The 12,201-nt window shown below is 45.4% G+C and overlaps 1 protein-coding gene across 1 annotated transcript in view; it reads left to right on the top strand.

The window, feature by feature from the left end:
• The window catches only part of LOC111148541 (regulator of G protein signaling 6), a 541,239-nt gene that overhangs the window by 441,684 nt on the left and 87,354 nt on the right, over positions 1-12,201 (top strand). Inside the window, exons 4-5 of the mRNA XM_022505182.1 lie at positions 8,498-8,548; positions 11,434-11,540. Of these exons, the coding sequence (XP_022360890.1) occupies positions 8,498-8,548; positions 11,434-11,540 (158 nt within the window). The remainder of the gene's footprint in view (positions 1-8,497; positions 8,549-11,433; positions 11,541-12,201) is intronic.

The following is a 12,201-nucleotide window of genomic DNA, read 5'->3' as shown; positions in this document are numbered from 1 at the left end:
ATCAGCATAACGGTGCTCAGCCTTCTTTTTAATAAGCTGATTGCAGAGCTAAATCCTGAGTGCTCCCTCAACCTCCCCAGAAGCTTTTGATTGACAAAACTAATCTCTCCTCCACCCCCATGCCTGCCGCCACCCCATCCTCTTGCAAATCATGTACTCGGCTGCTGACAATTAGATAGAAGGCCTGGGATTGGGACGCAGGAGGGTTATGAGGTTATGAATCAATCGTGGGGGCTTGGGTGAGATAACAAACCGGGGGGCCGGTCTCAGACACCTCGCCGCAACCCTCAGAGCCTCCTGGTTGATTTATGAGTTAGTAATAACCTCGCCTGGTCTCCTGCCCCCTATTGTTTTTCATAATGCACAGGGAAGCTTTAAATTTCAGAGAATGGGGAAACGCAGGATCTGAGCCCGGGAGGCTGGGCTTGGGGAGAGGCCCACCAGGGGGTCCCTGGCAGCCGGCCCTCCTTCCTTTGGTGTGGGCCCTGGGTCGCTGAGGGGCGCAGTGGCCACATGCCCATGGAGGCCGGCAAGCCAGTTTGCAGGGCCTGGAAGAAAACCCCAGGGAAGCGGCCCCGCCAGGCCCCAGTTTAGGAGTGGATGCGGTGGTGACGCATGGGTCCCACTGGGTTCAAAATTATATTTGGCGTGTCTGGATTTCATTCCTCCAACCTGTTCAAAACCAAGTCAGACTCTGCGGAAGCCTGTGAAGAAGGGAGAATCACACAGTGGATCAAAGCCAGTCAAAGGCAGTTTGAACTCTGTAGTCTAGAAGCCGGTGGAGTGAGCAGAGGGACAGGCGGAGAGGCGGGAGGGCGACGGTGGCTGACAGCCCCAAAGGAGAGAGTCGAAGACCGCCTTTCCTGTGCTCACCGTCCTCTTCAGGTGACAGCCAGGGTTGCACAAAGAAAAGAAGGAGGCTTGGGCTTGCTGCTTCATATTTTTTCAAGCGTTCATTTGTTAAGCTTTCTTTATACGAGGAAAGAGGTGACTTTTAACAGAAAACCCCCGAAACTGTCCTCGAAAGCAGCGGTCACAAAACACCAATCCGCACTTGGTGCTGGTTTGGGAGGAGGTTTTCAGAGGTCATGAAAATTGAGAGAAATTTTTAAAATGTAATGAATATGTGCATTGATTTGTAATGAACACATGTTATGTGATGTCTATTGGAAGATAACTGTTGCTCAGTGAGCATATAGGAAACCCCAGCTCCACGCCGAAGAGAGGACAGTATGACTGAGTCCTGCTGTCTCAGAGTGAGAGTTCAGCGAGGGCTGGAGTTGAATTGTGTCGTCCCAAAAGTTCACATGTTAAAGTCCTAACCTCCATTATCTCAGAGTGTGACCTCATTTGGCCAGAGGGTTATTTCAGATGAAATGAGTTAACAGGAGCTAGTGAGGGTGGGCCCTGGTCCCTTGCGACTGATGCCCCCCTAAAAGGAAAAGTTGGACCCGAGGCACACCACAGGGAGAGGCCCGTGTGAAGAGGAAGACAGAGATCAGGGTGATGTGCGGGCCAGCCAGCCGACACCGGGACTGCCAGCAAACCCAGAGAAGCAAGGAGAAAGGCCTGGAACAGAACAGATTCTCCCTCGCCACCCTCGGAGGAGCCGACCCAGTCAACACTCCGATTGCAGGGTCTGCCCTCCAGAACGGTGAACCAACCCATTTCTGCTGCTTGAGCCGCTCGGTTGCTGGTACGGTCTTACGGAAGCCCCAGAAAGCTCATGGAGAGGCGACGGCAGATGTGGATCACGTAATCACAGCGCGGATGTCTACTTCCAGATGGAGAAGGAATCCCATTGTCTGCGAGTGAAAGCCTAAGAGCCTGGCCTGGTGCGAGGAGAGCGGTGAAGGCTTCCTGAGCAAGTCAGGGCAGGAGTCAGCTAAGGGCAGAGGTGGAGAAAGGGGAGCGCGTGACCGGCCCAGGGAACCACTGAGGCAAAGGCCCTGCTGCGGGTCATGGCGCATTCTGGGAATGGAAGGGCGGTCCGTGTGGCAGAAGAGGAGAGAAGGCAGAGGACGCCGATGGGGGGATGTGTCCGGGACCAGTGCACCCAGAACAAGAATGAGCTCAGTTCATTATTTTGGACTGAATTGCCATGGGGTGAGGGCACATGCTCTGCCTTCACCCTCTGAAGTTCCCAGTGGCTGCTGCTTTCCCAGGGACATGCGGATGACTTGAGTGGACACTTGGCTCCAAGACAAGGTCCCAAAGACACAGACTCTGTCCTTAGCCAATGTGTACTAATGCTTACCCTTCATGGCCCATACAGCACTTCCTTGAATTCACGATCTCACTTTGCCCTTTAAGGAGGCAGAATTTCCCCCCCATCAACACATGAAGAAATGCAGGTTGGGGTGGCGCGTGGTTCAGGGACCACCCCACGGTCACACAGTCCGTAAGCGACACAGCATGAATTGAACTCAAGTCTGACTTTATAAATACCATGCTTTATTGCTTCATATGCTTGGTAAGCAAGCATGTCTGTGAAATTTGTCACGCTTTTCCTTGGAGAAACTCAAGCACCTTAACCAAACGCTACTCTTCAAAATGCCACTAGACTTGTCATGGCACAGAGTTCTGCCTTGTGACTCTCCTGTCTTTGTGCCAGCCATACACCATGCCCGGAGTCCTACAGTTTAACATCTCTTAAGTAAGTTCAGCTTTCCCTGCTGGCTAACTGTTGCATTGTGTGTATGTATGTGTGTTTTAAAGATTTACTTATTTATTTATGTATTTATTTATTTATTTGAAGGGGGAGGGACAGAAGGAGAGGGAAAGAGAGAATCTCAAGCAGACTCCCTGCTGAGCATGAAACCTGACACAGGGCTCGATTTCAGGACCCTGAGATCATGACCTGAGCTGAAATCAAGAGTTGGACACTTAACCGACTGAGCCACCCAGGCACCTGTGTGTGTGTGTGTGTGTGTGTGTGCGTGTGTGTGTGTGTGTTTTAACTAAGGCATAAAAGTAAAGGTCTAAAACTCTAAAGACTGCCCTCCTTAGCATGTCCTTCCTTTCACCTGCAAAGTGGAGATGGTAATAATGTATTTACATCATGGGATTACTATAGTAGGGTCATTCCAAAGCTGGAATACAGAAAGTGCTTAATGAATCATTAGCTCAATAGCTAATATTAGTAGTAATTATTATTACCACTAAATGAATGTCTCTGCTTCAGGAAAGAAAATGAGTACAGAGCATCCCTTTTCTAATTATTGTTCTGAGTACTGTTTGGAAAGTTATTGAGAATAAGAGAGGTATAATGTGTAGTGGACATGGTATCTGGTATGAGTTTTTCCTGGATTCCAGACTTGGCTCTTACAGGTATGTGGCCTCAGGCCTCTCTGGGCATCATCTGTGAAATGACTATGCTAGTTATTATATTTCCCACAATTATTGTCAAGACGATATGCGATTTCGGCGTCAGGTGCCTGACTCTGGCCTAGTACCCAGTGGGCACATGGGAATGTCTCCCTCCTTCATGAGTACTGGCCTGCACAGGGCACCCATGCGATAAGTGGCACAAAGCTGCCCTCTTCACCCACAGGTACAGCAGAGACCTTGGCAGATATGTGAGAAGCCCAGGGTGGCCTGGATCATAACCTTGACGGAGGAGTACCAGAAGGTCACTCATGGCAGGAACAATCTTGAGTTTTGTTGGGCTCCAGAAAGAGTTCACTCAAGTGAAGGTGTCTTTCCCCAATGGTGAGGATTGACAAGTAAATTCTCCATTGCTTCAATTACCAGAATTCTGATTTATAAGCTACCAAGTTGCACTTGACTTGAAATTTACAGGGGCCTCCAACTGGTCTTTTCTCAAGTTTACGTAATCAGATTTTGGCTCAGGTTGATATAATACTTTGGAGAGAATGGGGAAAGTATTTCAGGGGAGGAGGCCCTTAGGTTGTAACTTATTTGTACCTGGAAGTTCCAGGTATCCCTTAATCTTTGGTGGGGGGTTACTTAAAACACCTGAGGACAGGATAATAAGGGTCTCCCCCAAACCAGAAAGAGAACTCCCTAAAGTATGAGAAGATCTTACCAGCTTACTCAAATCCAGTTTATATCGAGGGATGCAGATAGTCACCCTTAGTCCAGGATTACGGTGAGCAGCCCCGTTAACGTCTACACAAGGCTCCAGAGCTGACCCAATGGCCAGAGAGAGTGACAACTTGAGGCTTAGGAGTGAGTCTCCCACTCTTTACTCCTCAAGAAAAAGGCAGCTTTGGGAGTCATGCCTTCATTCCTCTCTGCTCTTTCCCTGGGAAGCAGGACATGCCCAGGGCCCAGGACCAGCAGCCAAGGGTTCCCCTCACTCTCTCCACTGTGTGTCTGCAGCCTGGCTCCCCATAGCCTGTCCACAGCAGTCTCAGAGGCCCGGGCACCCCTCTCTGCTCTTAAGAGCGAAAAGTGTTTTTCTCAAATACAGCATGTGTTCTCAAGAACAACATATTAATGTTCTTGAGCTCCAAATAATAAGGGCATGGAAAGAATAGAAACTTCCCATAATTTGACCCTCCCACCTCTCCAAGATCACTTCAACAGTTCAAATATTCTTCCAGAACTTTTCTTCCCAGTACCTGTCCATACCTATCTATACATACGTAATTAATGCGATACAAATGTAAATATGTGTTTCCTACTGTAAAAATGTCACTTAAAATTTTTTAAATGTCATTTTACAATACACGCTGTGCTTGATCTACTTTTTCGTTTAATACAGTAGATATTATATATATATATATATATATATATATTTAAATATTTACAAATATTGCACGGATGAGCCATAATTAATTATTCAGTCCCCTACTTGAGAACTTCTGAGTTGTGTCCGAACAACCTGCCCAGAGACACACTTACATGTAAGAGACAGAATGGGAATACGTACATACAACACATATGGAAACAGAAAGTGTACCTTAAATGTATAACGAACCACGCGTGCTTGGGAGGAGTTTCAGACGCCCTCTGGTATAGTTCATGGATATCCCTGGAGTATATGTGGATATGTTCGCCTCAAAAAGAAAACTTTCAGCCAAGTGTTTTTAGACCCTCTGGGGATAAAGGATAGCTATTCTGCATCTGTCCCTAGTGTTTCTTTCTTTTCTTTTCTTTTCTTTTTTTAGTAACGTATACTGTATCATATTATATGATATGGGAGGGGTACAGGTCTGTGAATCATCAGTCTTGCACAATTCACAGTGCTCACCATAGCACATACCCTCCCCAATGTCCATAATGTCCCCAATGTTTCTATACTGATTTTAAGTCCTAGGCAGGGCAGCTTGACTCAGATAAGTGGTAACAAAGGGCAACAATTCATTTGAGAGAGAACAGAAGAATAATCTGCTTCAAATTCTTTTTAAAATAGGAGGGAAGAAATGATTGGGAGCCAGAGGGGGAAAAAAGGAAGAAAGGAAAGAGAAAAAAGAAGAAAAATGCTTTCTGCTGGCCATTGGTTGCATTATTCTCGCCTGATTTGGCAGTGTGATAATTGTAGGTCTTTCAAAGGACATAATATTATGACAGATTTCCCTCGCTTACTTGTTCCCGGGGCTGAACATGCAACATTTACTTCCTGCCACGAGGCTGGAGGCTGTTCCCTCCTGGGTTAATCCTGAAATACCCCACGTCCAGGAGAATGAGAATGTCCGCCACGAGAGGTGTTGTTGTGTTTGCTGACATCCACCCTGCAGGCCCACGGTGGGTGAGGGACCGCGGGGAGGTGGTGACGGCTGCAGACTGAGGGCAGTGACCCAGGACGGCCAGGGCATCTGGCTCGGCCCTCCTTGGGGCTCGAGGACACTCACACCCGTCCCCAGACGAAGACCCTGAGTGCTGCCGTGGTCGCATCAGGGACAAGAAATCCAGGTCTGTGGTCCCCACATCACTAGGTAAAAAGGCAAGAGGCTTTTATGACTTTCCCTTCTTGACCAAAAAAAAAGAGGTAGGGGGAGGAGGTCTTAAATGTGATCCTTCAGCTCTGTGAATGCAAACCAGGGCCTGGTGGACTGGGGAGAGCAATTAGGCCAAACACGGAGTGCAAAAAACCAAAAGGGGGTAGAAATCTAGACAACGGTGCTGAAGTCTCGGGTGGGGTGGAGGGGGAACGGATATGATAGCAAAGAAGGAGTTTCAATGTGAATGAATACTAATTAGTGACATGGATATTAATGATGACAGTAATTAACAGGGGAAAGGAAGGGCTGTCATCGTCCCAGGGTGAGTAATCAATCTTGGCAGGTGATAAATAATGGTTCAGCAAGCTCAGCAGAAAGATAATCCGCCTGCCCGGGGGAGAGCTGTTGCTGATGCTGGAAACCTATCCGTTTCCAGGCAACCCACTAAAAAGAACTATTTTTCTTTTGAGGAAAAAACAGGTTAGAGTCTCTCCCCCACCCCCAACTTGGGATTACAGTTCTTATTTGATTTCTGCTTTGTTCTTCATTTCCTAGGACAAATGTTGAACTTGTATAATTCGGAGGAGATGGACACACACACACACACACACACACTAGCACACACAGACATACTCTCCTTTTGCTCAAAGAATGTGAATGAGTAGGAGGATTTTTGATCCAAAGTTTAGCTCATAGATGGCATCCGGGAGCAAGAATGGGGAAAAGCTTACAGGTTCTGCTTCGGAGGTTGAAATGGGGGGAACTTGCAGGGCTGTGTCAATGGAGGCTGGTCACACAGGATGGGGCCCTGGTTGTCTACTGCACAAAGTTCATTCCCCCTCCAGAGAGCTGGAGAGAAACAGGCCTGTGCTGCTCTCACCTCTGGAAACCAGTCAAATGTCTGGGAAACTTTATTTCTGGGAAAAGGGCAATGCTCACTAAAGGTTTTCAGCTAGACTCTCAGGAAAGCTATGGGGAGACCTTGTCTCTCACACCAACCCTCAGACCCACACATGACAGGATTCAGACATCTAGAAAGGTTGCCCTTTTCAGGCTGCTTTCCATCAAACATTCCATCCTGAGGTGACAAAGCCACATTTGAAGATCTGCACTAGTTCCAAGTGCAATGGTTGAGAGACAAAGGTGAATTAACTGGAAGTTCAGAACTTTCCAGAAATTTGAACTCCTCTACTCCCCCGGTGGCTCCAGGTGTGACATCTTCAAAGGGAGGCAAACAAAAGGAAACATATTCAGAGACCTATGACCAAAATGGGAGGAGCTCTAAGTCATGTCATGGGAGGAAATAGCTGAGGGACCCAGGCATGTTTCATCTCAAGGGGGGAAAACTCAGGAAGAATGTTGATAGTATATCGGACAGACTTTCTCCAGAGCAAGAAGGTCTGGATTTGTTTTTCTGTCATCAGAGGGCAAAACTAAGTCCAAAGAGAGGAATTCAGAAAGGGTCAAATTTCTGTTCAGAGAAATCAAAGATGATTTAACTGGGCCAGGCTGCCTAGGGGGGGAATCTGTGATTCCCAGGTACTAGGGTTTTTCCCAGTAAGATTATGGCACTTCCTGTCCAGGGTATTAGAGATGTGGTTCCAGTATTGGCTAGGGTTGGAGTATCTAGATAAGCTTTAAAAGTCCTTTCCAACTCTTGTAATTTTATATTAGTTAAGGTAGTACTCAATATCAAAACAGATAAATCCCAACTTCTGGGGCTTAACACAACAGAGTTTATTTTTCAATCAAGTCAGAGCCCAAAATGGGCATCAATTTTCATGGTTGTTCAGGATCCCAGGCTCCTTCCGCATTGCAGCTCTGCCCTCCCCTGGGTTCTTGGGGTTCTCTCCATTCAGCCAGCAGATAGGGAATGAAGGCTGTGTAGGGTCATATGGGAGTTTTTATGGTCCAAGCCTAGAAGTGGTATACATCACTCCTAGCCATATTCCATTGTAAGAACTCAATCTATACCCAATGGCAGACGAGTCTCGAAATGTAATCTAGTGACCCAAAAAATAGGGCAAATAGGTTTTGGTGAACACAAAGAAGTTTCTCCCCCAGAAACAGGGGCATTTTCTTTTAAAATAGGTCCATGCCAGAAAAAAAAAAAAAGAGTTTTGGTTGTTGTTGCTGTTGTTGTTTTAGGAACATGTAAGGACAGCTATGTTGGTCAGCCCTTGTCAGGGTAGGGAGCTGAAGAGGCCTCCTCCCTCAGGAAATGTCCTGGGAGCCAGGTGTGGTAAAACGTCACCAAGCCTGTCTCGGGGAAGTCATCAATATCTGTATTTGCAGGAAGTCTCCTGTAGATATTCCCTAGAAGCGTGGATGCAAGATCATCCTGAGTCATTGGAAAAGGATTTTTCTTTCTTTCTTTTTTTTTTTTTTTTTTTGGAAACAAATAGGACGATGACTATGCAAGTGTCCTAATGGATAGAAGTGTTTAGTTAGGATGGAAAATTGTCAATATTACCCAGCTGTCTGGGTGTGTGCTGGTTGGAATTAGGACTTCCTTAGATAAATATGTTTCTTCCGCCACAGGGCAAGCATCCATGATGTCTTCAGTTCAAATTTCTTTATCGTTTCAGGTACTGACATTGTACAGTGGCTTATGAAGAACCTTTCCATCGAGGACCCAGGTACTTGACCCTGACTTTATCCTCCAGGGCACTGAGAAACATCCCATAAACAAGTTCCAACCAGATTTGCTAGCTTCCCGAGAACTGGGTTTATAAATGTGAATCCCAAGTTGGAATCACTCTATTTGCAAATAAAATTAATTTCTTTTCTCAACTGAATATCTATCTTTAAATCTAAATCACCCTTTGAGGAAACGAGCAATTATTTAGAGTGCCAAAGAGCCCAATACAATAACGTGTGAAATGAGATGAATTCTCGTTAGCCACAGCAATTAAAGATAAGTTGTAGAGCTATCACGAAACAGCCTTCTAGAACCAGCTCTTAAAATTAGATTGCCTGATCCACAATTAAGATGTTTAATTATTTGCTGAGATTCCTTCTGTTTTCTGCTTCCGCAAGAAGTGAAAGAATGATTTTTTTTTCAACCTTAATTGTGCATTTCAGTTAAGAAAATCTTACCAGAAAAACAACAACAAAACTCTGGCCAATAAAACAGTTTTCAAATCTGTCCTCCCACCAGAAAATAAGTAGCAAAATTTATTTTCACAGCATAATTAGAAAATGAGGAGTTTCAGAAAAATAAAAATTGCAGATAAGTGAAACTTACTATTCATGTGTCAGTTAATACTTTTCAGAATTTATTATATACTTCCTGTTTTAACTGAGTATCTTCAATGCCCAAAGGTCATATTTATAAATATCCATTAATGTGTTCTTGTGTTCTTGGGGATTAGACCTCTCTGTCCCAAATTAAATGGTTTCCAATGGCTAAGCTTTCTAAAGATTTTTTTTTAATGCCCTTTCTAGATGTCTGTGATTCCTTTCTGAGAGTCACTGTGTCACCTCCAGAATTCCTCTATTTTAATCTAATACCCTTAATATACTATTGGTTATGAAACAGTACAATTTACATGGAGTTCAATGAAATATAGTTGCCAGAAATCCGAACGCCACAAAGGCAGGTCACTGATAGAAGTGACACTAGCCTTTTTCACCATCATGATTAATGGCCACTCCCATGACTAGTGAAAATTCTTAATTCTAGTCAAGCTCTCAATCCATAGGGGGAGACTAAATTCAAATCCTTTTAAGGAAAGAACTCAAATTGACTATGACCCATGTTTCCCTCATGCAGCCTGGCTTTGTCACTGCCCACTGGATGAAATACATTTCTACCGGTTTAGTTCCATGTATTTAAAGTCAATGTTTCTTTGCATTTAGCATTTATAATGCTGAGCCCAAGGACCACCTTTCTTCACGGTGCTTCTCTTCCAGCAACAGTCTCTTTTCCCTTTCCACAATAACCCTTGTATTTCTGACACATACTTTATTATGATTTTAGTATCAGTAGCAGTATTGCGAGAGCCCAGAGCCAGCTGGGGGCGGGGGAATAGGCTTCAGGAGGCCTCCCGCCCTCTTATGAGAAGCTTCCCTGAAAGGTCATGAATAATAAGGCTCATATCTGTGAAGGTCTCTTATACTCGAATGGCCTTGGGAGGACGTCAAGGTATTGGGAACTGTTTGGGCTTCTGAGAAATGGATAAGGAGGAGTTAATAATTCACCAGCTGGGAATAGAAGAGTGGAAATGAGGCAAATCAAGGCCCTGGGAAGCCAGGTTCATCCAATATCTTCCCCTCCCTCCCGTCTTACTCCCCATCTGCCATATATCTAAGCAAAACCACAGTGGATGGAGAGTTCTTGCTCCTACATTGGCGACATGGAAGTCACCTTCTTACTGGATGTTGTTCTCTCTTCCCTGGGGAAGGAGCAGCTGCCAGGGATAAAATTCTTCTTTTTGCTGGACCCATGATTCTTGAAGCATGTAGACTTTAAAAAGCACACTGGGCATCACTAAGCAAATAAGATACAACTTCGTTCTGATTCCACCAGTTATTTCCAAAGGATAGATGATTCTAAATAAGCAAAACACTTGGATTATATCCAACCTCTTGAGAAGTTTGTGAGTAAAGACAAAGCAAGTTGCTTTAAAAAATTCAGAGCTTACAAAATTAATAATTCCTTAGACTCCTTAGGCATAGCAATAATTTCCACATCCAAAAATTAAGTTTTTACCAGTAAGAGTGCTTTTATATTTGTGGAAGATTATCATGCATGGTAGAACCATTTAGATTTGTTATTTTTTTCCTTAGCTCTCCTCAGAATAAATATAAATTCTTAACTACGTGGATCTACTTAGGGCTGGCACTAAGTCACAAAACAATGGGTTGATTGTGGCAAAAATGGGCATATTTCTGTTGGGTCGGCCTTCCTTTGCCACTCCCCACTGCAGTGCCCTTCCTCCAATTTTCTAAGAAAGTGAGGTTTTACTCTGTGTCCATAAGAGAACAGAAATGCTCTCCTCTTCTCTGGTGGGACTGTCATATCGGGGAATGCCACGAGAGTCCAGAGTCTCTCTGGGCAGTGAGGCTGCATGCTCACTGCTGGGGATGATAAAAATGATGAAAGTAGCAGCATGAATCTGGGCTGCCCGCACCTACTGAGCTCTAGGCCCTGCTAAGCACTTACCTGAAACATCCCACTTGATTGAGGACAGGTGTCTATGTGCCGGAGCTCTGCTCTTCACCATGAAGCTACTTCCTTCTGGAGGTCTTGGGGGAAGTCAAGCAATGTCAGTCTCTCGGAGCTGGCATCCAGATGAGACCCAGACCCATGTTGGCCTTTCCCAACCATGACACCCACCCCATCCAGACCAGTGCATTGATATCAAAAGTTATCAATCAGTCAATCATGCAGTTATCTGAGGGTGAGGATAGTTGACTTCCGGTTGCTCCTGACTTACATTCCAGGTAAGGAGCCCTGCACTCTGACAGCTTGCTTAATACTCCTCTCTCTCTCTCTCTCTCTCCTGTCCTGTCCAAGCAGTTGAAGCAATACACTTGGGAAGCCTTATAGCTGCCCAGGGCTACATCTTTCCGATCTCAGACCATGTTCTCACCATGAAGGATGATGGCACCTTTTACCGTTTCCAGGTAGGCCTGCCAGCCCCTTGCTCTGAAGAACTGTCTCTTATCATCTGATCTCAGTTTAGAATGACCTGCAAAACCAAGGGTATTTAAGGGAGTAACCCTGACCTCCCCCTAGCATTGGGAAGGCCAAACAAGCTTTTATTTGGGCCATTTGTTGTTGGGGGGGTGGGGGTTCCACATATTTCCCCATTCATTCTGAAGAACAAATTTTGAGAGGTAAATATTACCCATTTGACAGATGAGAACACTGAGGCGCTCTGAGGTTTAGTAAATCTGGGAGGTGGCCTTGATTTGAGCGTGGGTCAGCCTCAGGACAAAGTCCTTGATCTTTCTGCTCTGTCATGCTGCCTTCCTGGTGTGAAGTTTCTATCCACTGCCTAACCCCTCCCACCCATTTTCCTCTCCTTTTCTCAAATCCTGTCCTAGAGGGAAATGGGGCAGACGATAAGGGGCTTTTTCAAGGTCAACACCAAGGGGTTTGGAGTGGAGTTTTTCAGAGTCAAAGGGTATCTCAGTCTGCTCTGACTACTATAGCAAAATAGCACAGACTGGGGGGCTTAAACAACAGAAATTTATTTCCCACCGTTCTGCAGGCCAGGTGCCCAGGGTCAAATTTCCAGCAGGTTAAGTCTGTGGTGAAAGCTGTCATTCGGGCTTTCCAACA

The sequence above is a fragment of the Enhydra lutris genome, unplaced genomic scaffold, assembly GCF_002288905.1.
Source record: "Enhydra lutris kenyoni isolate GAN:26980312 unplaced genomic scaffold, ASM228890v2 scaffoldscaffold20, whole genome shotgun sequence".
NCBI lineage: Eukaryota > Metazoa > Chordata > Mammalia > Carnivora > Mustelidae > Enhydra > Enhydra lutris.
This window is presented reverse-complemented; position numbering and strand designations above follow the sequence as displayed.